This window comes from Callionymus lyra, chromosome 4, assembly GCF_982586985.1.
Source record: "Callionymus lyra chromosome 4, fCalLyr1.hap1.1, whole genome shotgun sequence".
Classification (NCBI taxonomy): Eukaryota; Metazoa; Chordata; class Actinopteri; order Syngnathiformes; family Callionymidae; genus Callionymus; species Callionymus lyra.
This window is the reverse complement of record NC_141821.1, coordinates 35,343,068-35,355,586: the sequence shown is the minus strand read 5'-3', so window position 1 is coordinate 35,355,586 and position 12,519 is coordinate 35,343,068. Positions and strand designations below refer to the sequence as shown.

The following is a 12,519-nucleotide window of genomic DNA, read 5'->3' as shown; positions in this document are numbered from 1 at the left end:
CTGTTGTAGAACATTCATCCGAAACGGCAATGCCCCCTGCTGGCGGCTAAAGTAGCAAAAAAAATTGGTCTGAATTCATTGCATTAAAATAAAAATCCAAGAGTAGTTCAACTTCTTAACCCTTCAGTACAATCAAACCTAGTTTAAGTATTGCTGCTGGGTTGTAACTGCATTTGCTTGAAGCAAATTGTAATATTCTTAACATAAAATATATTCATACTTAAAAAAGAGTAGAGGTTAAGAATTACAACAGATAAGAGTGTTTGTGTCAGCTGTTGGTTTATTGAAGAATGTTTCCATAAATTATACTGGATTGAACAAGATGATTACAATTTCAGTGCTTTTCTTCCCAGCTAGCTAATCACACGAGCAAGATGCTCCACGTCTTAACAGTAACCTTCTCAGTGGGGCCGCCCCAGACGCTGAAGGAAGTGATGTCATAATAGGAGAAATGCTGCAGGAAAGAAAACAAGATAGAAGACGGCTGTCAGTATCAGAAGGAGTTTCTTTACTCTATGATCCACGACTAGCCTGTCCGACAAAACCTTAATGCACATTTATTTCATCCTTAGTGGGCATGTGGTCTTCCACGACCTCGGCCTCTGCCCATGCCTCCTGGTGGTCCGTCAACGGAGCTGCGTGGGTTCTTGATGGTCTCGTCCACAGAGAGGATGAGGCAGGCGGCTTCAGACGCCGCTGTCAGAGCGTTGATGCGCACTATAGACGGCTCCCAGACACAAGCGATGAAGTTATCAGCGATGTCCTCGTTGTTGATGTCCACACCGTACCACATCCCACCCTGTGCGACACACAACTTTAGAACCAGAGGGAGAATAAAAACCATGGTCTGAAGTTACCTGGGCATGTTTGGCCCGAAGTTTGTTAAGGATGTTCGTGGCATCGAAGCCAGCGTTGTCACACAGCTGTCTGGGGATGATCTCCAGAGCTTTGGCGTACGCTCCGATCAGCAGCTGCTGCTTACCGGGAATGGTTCGGGAATAATCCCGCAGGTACTTTGAAAGCTCCATCTCCACAGCTCCTCCACCGGCAACGACTGAGTCATTCTGAAAAAAAGAAATTGTAATATAGACGTTTAAATAGTTTGATTTCTGATCTTCTTTCAGTTACAATGAGACAATCTGCAACATTTACTAGGCATGTGAAAGAAATCCCACTAGATCCTGGCGATGAGTGAACACTGATTGTCGACTCCAGCAGCTTTTAAAGCTGATGTTTGGACAGATTTTGGAGTATCACAATATATCATATTGCTGCCCCTTTATCGTGATACGCATCGTTTAGCCAGATTCTTGCCTAATATACAACTCTAATATTTGTATGAAAGTAGATTCATTTAAAGATGACAGACTGACCACAGGAGCCACTGTGCAAAAATGAGCTGGAAGAAAAAGGCAGAATGAGTGTGTGATTCATTATCGACTTATAAATATAAATGTTAAAACCACACTTTTAAAGTATTTGCAGTGAATACATTATGTCCGTTTACAAGTTTAGAAGGTATCCAAGAAGACATTTATCACATTGTTGCCCAGTATCCTCAGGACAGACCAAGAATCAGGAAGAGCTGGGAACATATTCTGCTGTTAACCTTCCCCATCAACACTGCTGACTGTAAGAGGGCATTTTCTCTTATGAAAACTGTCAAAAGAGACTAAAAAACAAACAGCCTGAGCATACCTATGAAGATCACAATGTACATCAAAACATTGCCAAAATACAACATAGAAACTTTGCTGCAGACGAGGATCTGTGAACAATGAAATTAAAGTAGAGTGAGAGAATAAAGAGTTATAGTAATGGTATGGGTTACAAAGCTATATTTGATGTAAATGTAAGCTTGGATTGAAAAGGTTGTAGTATGGAGGTTTGTGTCTTTGCAGAAGACATTTTCAAATTGCAGACATTTGACATTCTGCAATTTTGCAGAACACAAAAAAAAAAAAGAAGTATTTCTACCACTGAAGGGTTAATGCATCTAAACGGAGTGTGAGCAAGTGACTGAGTGGTTCCGTCACAAAATAAAGTCCCGAGGTATTGTTTTTGAATACTTCCATGGGAAAAGAAAAATGGAGAAAAGAGTCCAACCTTGATAGCCCTGCGTACGATCATGATGGCATCATGTAGGGATCGCTCAGTTTCCTCTGTGAACTGCTCGGCTCCACCCCTCAGGATGATGGTGCAGGTCTGGGCTTTAGGGCAGCCCTTAAAGAAGTTGTACCTACAATAATACAAATCGTTATTTCAAATCTGTAAACTTAAGACACACAAAACCTTACCGTTCTCCTCCCACTTGAACCTCCTCAAACACCTCACACTGACCCAGAACATCTTCTGTCATGGCACCTACTGTAGTCTGGATTGAGCCTCCGCAGGCCTGCATGTCAAAGACACAAAAGAAACACATTTACCAAAACAAATTAAGATCTAAAAAAATGACAAAAGTGATGAGAGTTTGAGATAGTGATTCTGTTATCGAAGTCTCCTCACCATCATGGTCCTTCTCAGGTCCTCCTCCTGGACACGGCCAGCACAGAATAGATCCCGGTCAGCAAAGTACTGGGTGGCCACGTCTCCAATGGGCAGTTTGGACAAAACTACCTTAGCACCAGACTTGTAGATTTTCTCAAGTTTATCATATAAGATGTTCCACTCAGCATCTACGATGGCCTGGTAGTCCTGTGACACCATCAAGAATCAGCAATGTACTTTGGGTTTGGCCACACAAGCATTTCATGGGTGGACAAGTTCATTACCTTCACATTTTTGACCCGAACCTCTGCGTTGTCCTTCTCAGCCTTCAGCTCCAGCTCAATGTTGAGCAGAGCAATTTTTGGATTCTCATAGGATTTAGGCTGCATCTCAAACCCGGCGTAGGAGAAAGTCTTCTTGAAGGCCACGCCCGAAATTAGCTGCGTGTCCTGGGGAATTTGGACAAAAACATCTCAATTATACCACTTCTTATTCAATGGTTTACAACACAACCCATTGTAAAACCATATGGCGAAAGAAGGATTTCTTTAAGAAAAAATGATGATCATGTTACTTCAATCAAGTAGTTCTACACTCTTGGTATTGCCTGGTAGCTCCATGATAGCAATACTTTAATATAAAGTATTGAATTTAGAAAATGTATTTTGGAGTTATTCGAAAAGGAATATCAAACTGTGTTTATAATTGATTATTTAAAACATATTTGAATCTTTTAATTCAATTATTTAGAAAACTAAATAAAATTAAACAGTTCTCTATACAAATTACTGAATTAAATAAAAATAGTTAAAAACAAAACGAAAATCCCAACATTATTTCAATAAAAAAAAGTTTTTACATTTCAAATGTTAATTAACCATTCAATATACTGATACTTCTACAATTAAATTTATTCATTTATTAAGTGTTTCGACGTTTGAGGTGAAAAAAAAAGAAGCAAAGTCAAACCTCAAGACCGCCGCCCTGGACCTTCTTGATGCCAATCATCTTGAGGGACAGCAACTCATCTAGAGACATGACAGCGTCCACAACCATCTTGGAGAAGAAATCCTTTTGGCCTGCGATTAATTTGGAGTTCATGGCTGTAGCTGCACACTTTTCTAGCAGCTGTCTCTGCTCCCTACAACAAAAAACACTCAAGGTTAAACTCTGAGCTACAGACCAATGAGAGCAGCTCTCACCATTTGTCGTTTTTCTTCACAGGCACAGCGATCTCCTTGATCTTGTTGACTGCAAGGTTTGTGGCGGTTCTGAAAGCCCTGATGATGATCTGAGGATGGAGGCCCTCTTCCACATACGGCTTTAGCTGCTTCAAGAACTCAGCTGCCAGCAGGGTGACTGAGGTGGTGCCATCTCCCACCTAGAGACATCATTGTAGTGTGTCCATTAAATGAGATCTTTCATTCTACACTGTACCATATGATAATTGAAACAGCATTTTTGATGCATTCATGTACATCTGACAGCCGTTTCACAGCATGGTAACAGTACCAAGCTTAAGTGTCACACAGTCACATGTTGGGAAACATTAAAATTTAGACCCAATTGTAAATAGCAGGCAGCAGATAGACACTTTAATGCATAACAGATACATGTCAGTGTCTCACCTCGGCATCCTGGGATCGAGCAATGTCCACTAGGGTCTTAGCAGCAGGATGAACGACATCCAACAGCTTCAGAATTGTGGCACCATCGTTGGAGATTGTTGCCTTACCTTAGGAGTTCATATTTAAACAAAAAAATGAATTCCTGAAATATGACAGTTTTAATGCAGAAAATCTCACCTCTGCTGTCGACCATGAGCTTGTCCATGCCTCTGGGCCCCAGAGTGGTCCGGACAGCCTCGGATATCACCTGATAATTTTTTATTTATTTATCCATAATAATATTTTATTTTACATTTAAAGGTATAAATCTACATACCTGACAGGCATTGATGTTGCTAACCAGTTGGGGAATACCCTGAGACGTGTCTGTCCCTTCTTTCAGCAGGATAACCGATGCGGGCTGTAGGATAAAAAATGAGCAAAACAATGTTGTGATAAGGATGTTTCGCCATTTTTTTCTGATTATCATCCTAATTTTAAATGTCATTTGTGTTATTTTGTGGGTGGCCATTTTCTTTTCCATGAAGACAATGATGGATAAACATAATTATGCAAGAAAACTAAATGAAATGATGAAGACTTAACTGGCAAAGGATTTTTTTTTTGAAAAGTTAAATAATTCCTCTCATGAGAGAGAGGTTAAAATGATAAAAGATGACTTACAACTAAGGAACCAATTTATATCACAGTAAAAGTTAACTCATGTTTAAACAACTATTCCAAGGGAGCACGTGTCGTAATTAAATAATTGCAAAAGTAGCAATCTCTATAGAAATGGTTTATTATGTTAAATTAAACACGAGAGCTATGGCAACCAGTATTTCAAGAAAACAAATTAAAAAAGCTTTAACTAATTTATACATTCATTGATGTATCCTTCAATTTCTGTCAAATTATTAAAATTATACGAGTTCATATTTTTTATTCCTTTTCAACTTTGATGATTTGTTGACTTTAATGTCTTAAAATGATAGTCTTTGTTGTTCTTGTCACTTCTAAATCTAATCTGTCGTTTGGATGGATTCATACGTTTATGATGGCGTTGAATCATCAGAACACACAATAACATTAATTTGTCTGCTCCACTGAAACTGTCGCTGTCATACAAAGAAAGAACCAACAAGCAATGCTAAGATGCTAACACACCGAGAAATTAGAATATCGTTGATTTTGTGGTGGGAAGTCATAACCACAACAGTTTATCAATTCGAATATCAATTCGCCTTCCAATACTTAAGAACCTAGAAAACAACCTCGAGTAACAAGAAATGCTTACAAGCATCATCTACACACTTGTATCCGCCCATCGAAAGCTAATGCTAGTGCTAACCCCGGCTCATCTCTTAAATGTGCACTTGAATTGCTTTATAACGTGAAATACGAGTCTCCATAGACACTAAATTAAATGTCGATTCATTTCAGATGACTGTGGTACCATTGGGATACTCAACAGATACAGATGGTGACAGATTCGATTCTAGGCAGGAGGCATGAAAGCTAACGGACTCACCATCATCTTTGCGATTTCTTCGAGAAGCTTCCGACCGGCATGAACTCCCAGAATGCCTTTCGACGAGCTGTGGAGTGATGCGTTCAAAACCATGGGATCCTGCCGACTTTAATATGTTATATTTACTAAAAACATTGATATTGTAACAGTCTTCCAGAAAAGTGTTGGGGCAATAAAAGGATTTAATAAATATGTAAGCGATAATGAAATTACAACATGACAAATAAATCGCTGAATTAAATTCACACAACATCTCAATGTTTTTAATATGCAACAATTCAATTAAACTGTAAACTGTTATAATGAGTTTTACGATATTTAATGTGTTCCTGAATATCACGTTGTTTGCTTTATCAGAAGATAACACGTATACATTCTGTGATATTATACTATTGCATATATCATAAGCGACCGTAAGTACGTGCGGTCCTTGAAGGCAGCTCTCTAATGTTGAAATTTGATTGGTTGGAAATCAGTGAGGCGCAAGTTGCTGTGTTGTTTAATGCGTTGTCATTCATGTCCCACAAGAGCGGAGCTTGTAGTTCTTTGAATGTTTACGGAGGGTGATCCCGCCCGCGCATCAGTGTCTTTTGGTCGAAATGATACTCTTTTTTAATCCAAAGCTTTCGCGCGTAGTTTGGAAAACAGAAGTCGACGTGCTGGCGGGTTGTGACATTTTGTAGCATTCCGCCTCAAACACCTGTGTTAGTGTTTGATATAAGACCGTTTCTTCTCTATATTCAAAGTGATAGGACAGCGCAACGTAAACATGGGCGAGTTTGGGGTTTTCGCTGTTTTCGGAGAAAACACACCTCCACAGAAGCTGCTCACGTAAGTCGATAACTTGTCTATGATGCTCCTCAATTGTATGCCTTTTTATTTATGGTGTAATGTTTGGATAATTGGACGAGTTTAACATGTCATTTATACGTGTAAAGTACATGTTGTTAGTCCACCTTCAATAGCGCGCCCTGCTTAGATACACTCATGAAATTGTTGACTGTTCTTGTGCAGTAAAATATTGTATCTATCTATATATCGTCACTAAGATACTGGCATTCATTTTGTATCAGTTCGAAAGGAGAGCGTCGGATTTGTGTTGCAGTCCCTGCATCAGTTCGGCAGGTGGTGCTGTTCAGCAGTGGCTGTTGGGGCGACAGACTCCACGTCAATGCAGAATTGGATGACTCTGAGAAGTTCCCCATCACCATCGGAAAACTTACACCCTATAACAAGTAAGATATTGATGATTTGCCATTAGGTAGAATAGTTCATAGCACATTTTGATCTGATCAGTGTTAGGTTTAAATGTTTGTCTTATTGCCTTATCTGGTTTAGAAGCTGTAACTTATGAACACATTTTATTATTGACCACATTTAAAGTTTGTCTGAGCTCAATGTTTTTTAACTTTATCTGATAATTTATCTGCAGGTGTTTGTCATGGGAGCAGTGGGAGGAAGAGACGTGGACACACAACGTCACACTGAATTTGACTTTGGAAGGAGGAAACCTGGTAAACTATTTAAAACTTCAAATACTTTATGTGCAATTAAAGTGACAACAAATATCCAATATAATTCACAAACCAATTAATTAAAACATACTCGTGTTTAAATTGAGAATTTTTGTAATTCATTTTCTAATTAGGTGGAATCAGAGCCCCCACTCTTCCTCACAGTAAATGAAAACACGCCAAAGGTGAGAAACACTCAAATATTGCCTGATAAATGTTGACGTTCAGATCTATATTTTCATAAAAAGAAGGCGAATCCGTTTTTTTGTTGTTGTTTTTTTGTCTTAGAATTTTAATCTTAACTTTTTTAATCAAAGTTCATTTTTTTTTCTTTCTGTAAGTGATGTTGAATGATTTCCCTGCTTTGTGTCCAAACCAGGACTTGTGCGGGCCTCCAGCTGTGCTACGAGAACTCAACGGTAAAAGGAAAAGACAGCGAGAGACCGAGAATGAAGCTACCTTGAATCCCGAAATAAAGATTACACCTACTCGACGGAAGGGTGCTCAATCGAAAAAGGGACAGAAGCTTTTTACAAGTGGAGCAGATTTGAACAAAATGAATAAAGGTGATTGAAAGTGTTTTATTGTAAACCTATGTTAAAGAAATGCTTTAATTACTGACTTCTTTCTCATGCTACAAGCAGAAAAGGATCAAACCATCTTGGGGAAGACTCCTCCCGGTGAGGCTAAGATCAAGAATCACCAGGCCAAGACACCTACGCTGAGTGGTGGGTTCTCAACTCTTACCCTCTCATACACCAACGCATCTAACAATGATAGTTCTTGTTGTGTTATTACCACAGCAGGTTCACTCACGGTTCCGTCCGGGCGCTGGGGTCAGACATTGTGTCCCATTGACACTCAGACAGCCATTTTGATCGGAGGTCAAGGATCGAGGATGCAGTTTTGTAAGGACCCCATGTGGAAGCTCTGCACAGGTCAGTAACATTAGCTACTAAAAACTCTCTGATCTCATCTGACTGACTCTGTCTGAGCAGAGGACCTGTCATGGATGCCAGCTGAGACACTGGCAGAAGGACCCACCCCTGAGTCCCGGATCGGTCACACAGCTGTTTATGACCCGGATTCCAAACGGATCTTTGTGTTTGGAGGTTCCAAGAACAAAAAGTGGTTTAATGATGTCCACATCCTCGATACACAGAGCTGGAGATGGAGCATGGTTGAGGTTTGTGTGTTTTTGCACTCATGGTTAGGTGTGTGTAGTGGCAAGAATCTAGCAATACGTTACAAGGGCAACCATACGATTGATATATATCGCAATACTTTAGGAACAAGGATGTATTTCTAATATTGCCCGAGTACTTGACTCTGGTGTTACATAATTTACAGACCACATGACTCTTGACCAAGTCGTAACTGTTTCCGTTTGTTGCTGCCGGCGTCGACCGTATACTCTTGTCCTCCGTCATTGCTGCTGAGGACGAAATAACTGTTAAAACACAAAAATGTACAAGCGCTGTGAATATTTAAATGTTAATTGTTTAAAAAAAAATCTAATATTTTACACACACTCACAAATCAAATATTTACCATTAAAAACCATAATCAAATAAATGATTTGAAAGCCATATACAATAAAATATGTACATATTTTCTCTATTGAAACCACCACTACTACTATCTACTTGTAAAGGGAAGTAAGTAATCTACTGTCTGAGAGGACTGTCTACATAAATGTCATAGTGGATGTAATTAGAGGTATATTTGTGTTAATGCATATTTTCCATAGGCTCAGGGAAAGGTCCCTACTCTAGCTTACCACACTTGCAGCATGTTTCGGGGGGAACTATTTGTGCTTGGGGGAGTTTTTCCTCGACCGAACCCTGAACCTGACTGCTGCAGCGACTCACTCTACATCTTCGACCCCAACTTGTCCATCTGGTATCAGCCGATTGTAACCGGAGACGTTCCTTCACCACGCTCTGGGTAAGATATACAGACTCCTTCTGTTTCTGCCTAGTCTGACAAGATGTGTAGCAGACTCTAATCTATTGTTTGTTTTTGTGAAAGTCATTCGGCATGTGTGATGCAGCAGAGGAAAATATACATGTTTGGAGGATGGGACACCCCTGTGTGTTACAATGACCTGTACATGCTGGACCTTGGTAAGAAGATCACATATTTTCATGTGTTAAGACGAGCAGAAATAGATACTTTAAAATTATAAATGTATAAATGCATAAAACAGTCTAAAAGTTTGTCATTTATAAACTATGCTTTACTGGTTTGAATTTAATTCATTTCCTCAACATGGATGTGCTTTGGTGTCTTTTTGTGTGGTCACCAATCATTATTGTGGCCCCAAACATTACTTCACCAATTTATTTTTTTCCCCCTAGCAAATAAAACACAGTCACTCGTTTCTTTTAAAAATCATAACGCCCTATAAATGACCACAATAAAACTGAAAGAACACAACCTCCTTTAAAGTAAAATACACACAATCTCATTTATCAAGTGTGTGTAAATTCCCACACATATTTTCCCATAAAGGTCTCCGGAGTCAGACACGCTTCAAACCAAGAGAAACAAACTTTTCAGAACCGAAATCGAAATAATTTTGGGTAAAGTGTATCCACCTCCTTAAACACATAACTCTCATATCAGACAATAAATGTATAGACGATTTCATCAGATCCCAGGCAGATAAACCGCTGTAGCTAAACAGGATTTTGGAAGTTTGACCTGATGTGATGACTAACATGGGGTATAGCAACTGTAAGCTCTGCTGGTTCTTGAGCAAATATTTTAACATCTTTACCTGTTAATCTTTGCTCTTTAGAATGGAGTATATAACTGGTGAAACGTAAATTATTTGATCTGAAACTGAAGTCAAATAAATGACAAAAGAAACACCACAGTCACAGGAGGAGGGATCTTACAGTCCAAAATATCACCTGCTGACGAAAACATCACCTCTGTCAGGAAATATACCTGACGATTGTTGACGTGTTTTGTTACTTTAGTCTTTTGTGAGCCTATATTCTTATTGTTTTAGTATTCATTTAAGTAAACATTCATCATGTAGAAAGAATACTGATTTATTATAGTGTAATTTATTGAGTTGATTTAACTTTTTCGTGTTTTGCTTCCACACAACCTGGAATTTGCATGGATACCTTGAGCATTTGCATAATTTTAACAAAATATGCCGACAACTTTGAAGATTTTTTAATGTGAAGCAAACATCTAATAGGACAAAATAACAGAAGAAGTCACAGAGTATTACTATTCACCCTCCGAAAGTCAATACTTTGTAGAACACCTTTTGCGGCCACCACAGCTCCAAGTCGCTCTGGATGAGCTTGTCACATCTTTCCGCTGGGGTTTTTGCCAATTCCTCCTTTAGAAACTGCTCCAGCTCCTTCAATTTGAATGATCTGCGCTTGTGAACAGCAATCTTTGAGTCTGACCACAGATTTTCTATTGGATTGAGGTCTGGGCTTTGACTAGGCCATTCCAACACATTAACATGTCTCTCCTTAAACAACTCAAGTGTTGTTTCAGCAGTGTGTTTGGAGTCATTGTCCCAACCTCAAATCAGATTTTTCTCAAGTGTTTGGCACCATCCATCTTTCCCTCAGCTCGGACAAGTTTCCAAGTCCCGCCTGCTGAAAAACATCCCCACATCATGATGCCCCCACCACCATCCATGTTTCACTGTGGATGGTGTTCTTCGGGTGATGTGATGTGTTGGGCTTGCACCAGATGTATCGTTTGCTTTGAAGACTGAAAAGTTCAATTTAGTTTCATCAGACCAGAGCACCTACCTCCATGCTTTTGAGAGTCTCCCACATGTCTTTCATGATTGATTAAATGTGTGTGTTTTTGCCAGTCTGGCTTGTATACACTTGAATTAAAGTTGATGTGTGTGATTCAGGTCTGATGGAGTTTTCTTCGGTGGAAATGTCTGGATCAATTCCATCTCCACGGAGGTGAGGCTTCCTGTCCAGTTGATAAAAAAGGAAGAAAATCTTACTTCTGAGATGCTCACCAAATCATCATGTATGTGTGTGTTTTTATGTCGTCCAGCTGGCACGGCAGTGCGGTGCTATCTGACACTAAGTTCCTAATTCATGGAGGCTACAACGGGAGCAACGCACTCAGTGACGCCTTTATATTTGACACAGGTGAGTAAGTCCACCAGGATCCTGACATGAGAATTTTGGATGTTTTTTCTTCACCTGTGGTTAATATTGAAAAAGTCTCTAAAATATTGACACTGGTATGTCCCTCTTTCTTTAAGAGACCAGCAGTTGGACCACACTGGCTCTTCCTCAGCTGTCACTTCCCAGGGCAGGACATTCTATTATAATCATGGAGACGACTGGCAGTGAGGAAGAAGAGTACAGTGAGAAGACGTCAAACAAAACGTTGCTGGTGTTTGGTGGAGGGGACAACGAGGGAAAGTTCTACTGTGATCTAACAACGCTTGCAGTGGATGACTTGGTAAACCAACGTTAACCAGAGCGTAATCAAGTTGATATTAATATATTTTTTCCTGTCTTTTAGTCATTATTTCTGTTTCTTTTGTTTCGCTTACTTTTATTTTATATTGTATAGTCATGTTCGTATTTGGTAAAAGTTTTAACAGGATAGACTTTAATTTGTCTTAAAAAGTAGCTTTAAAGCAGGAATCAAAGTGCTACTATCGTTCCCTTTATCCATTTTAACATTAGCTTTTTTACTTTTTTTTGCAAGGTACTTAAAAGTTTTTTTTTTTTTTTTTTTCAGTTATTTGTTTATTTGTTTATGTTATTATGTGTGAATAAAAAGGTGGTTATATGTAATGTGTAAGTGTGAATTTCATGAAATGTTATTTTTACTAACAACTATTAATTATACAAATGTGTGTCCAGTAGAGGGCGACCTTGTATTGGATCTCGGCAACATTGGGGAGCCATTGAGTGTTTACCATTGTCAATAATGACAATTGTTTATTAAATTGTTAAACATTTAGGCATTGCGAGACAATAGATAAAATCTATAATCATGGAGACGACTGGCAGTGAGGAAGAAGAGGACAGTGTCAGTAAATTTATTTATTTTAAAATCAAATCATCTTTTTGAACTCAATGTATCAAAGGTTGATGCTATTCTGACTGTTAAGTGACATCGTCGGGGGATTTTAACAAGTTGAATTATCAACTTAGAATCGTTGGGATATTCAAATAACAAAATAAGAAATTTTCATATCACCTCCTTTAAAACTGTGAAAGGAAATATATGTGCATGGTGTCATGGTAACCATCCCCTCCAGTTGTCCATGCATCTGAATTTATTGTGGAACTTTCAGAATATTTTAGAAATGTTTAAAAACATACACGGACATATAAGTGGCCCGAGTGTCCAAAAA

General features: G+C 38.9%; 2 protein-coding genes across 3 annotated transcripts; one reads left to right on the top strand and one right to left on the bottom strand.

The window, feature by feature from the left end:
• Positions 1-260: 260 nt before the first annotated feature.
• On the bottom strand, positions 261-5,682 carry cct7 (chaperonin containing TCP1, subunit 7 (eta)). Its single transcript, XM_087790021.1, has 12 exons — positions 5,629-5,682; positions 4,435-4,518; positions 4,296-4,365; positions 4,119-4,225; positions 3,693-3,871; positions 3,460-3,631; positions 2,775-2,939; positions 2,509-2,697; positions 2,298-2,395; positions 2,107-2,239; positions 858-1,064; positions 261-799 (listed from the first exon to the last, which is right to left on the bottom strand). Exons 1-12 carry the CDS (start codon positions 5,632-5,634, stop codon positions 569-571), a joined length of 1,641 nt encoding a protein of 546 aa, XP_087646147.1. The 5' UTR covers positions 5,635-5,682; the 3' UTR covers positions 261-568.
• Positions 5,683-6,266: 584 nt separating this feature from the next.
• On the top strand, positions 6,267-12,396 carry krcp (kelch repeat-containing protein). 2 transcript variants are annotated; one of them, XM_087790020.1, is made up of 13 exons: positions 6,267-6,459; positions 6,702-6,863; positions 7,061-7,142; positions 7,277-7,327; positions 7,522-7,708; positions 7,787-7,870; positions 7,949-8,080; positions 8,141-8,328; positions 8,893-9,089; positions 9,174-9,268; positions 11,044-11,098; positions 11,196-11,293; positions 11,410-12,396. In XM_087790020.1, the coding sequence occupies exons 1-13, from the start codon at positions 6,398-6,400 to the stop codon at positions 11,625-11,627; spliced, it is 1,611 nt and encodes a 536-aa protein (XP_087646146.1). In that variant the 5' UTR covers positions 6,267-6,397; the 3' UTR covers positions 11,628-12,396. The 2 variants fall into 2 exon arrangements, with proteins under 2 accessions (XP_087646146.1, XP_087646145.1); XM_087790019.1 differs by having other exon boundaries at positions 7,946-8,080.
• Positions 12,397-12,519: the final 123 nt, after the last annotated feature.

Excerpts from the sequence above, each read along its gene's own strand:
- krcp (XM_087790019.1), top strand. The coding sequence starts at position 6,398 with ATGGGCGAGTTTGGGGTTTTCGCTGTTTTCGGAGAAAACACACCTCCA. Across the intron at positions 7,143-7,276 it reads CTTTGGAAGGAGGAAACCTG|GTGGAATCAGAGCCCCCACT; the intron begins GTAAACTATTTA and ends TTTTCTAATTAG. Across the intron at positions 9,269-11,043 it reads CCTGTACATGCTGGACCTTG|GTCTGATGGAGTTTTCTTCG; the intron begins GTAAGAAGATCA and ends TGTGTGATTCAG.
- cct7 (XM_087790021.1), bottom strand. Across the intron at positions 3,872-4,118 it reads CTCGATCCCAGGATGCCGAG|GTGGGAGATGGCACCACCTC; the intron begins GTGAGACACTGA and ends TGATGTCTCTAG. Across the intron at positions 2,396-2,508 it reads ACCTGAGAAGGACCATGATG|GCCTGCGGAGGCTCAATCCA; the intron begins GTGAGGAGACTT and ends TTTGACATGCAG.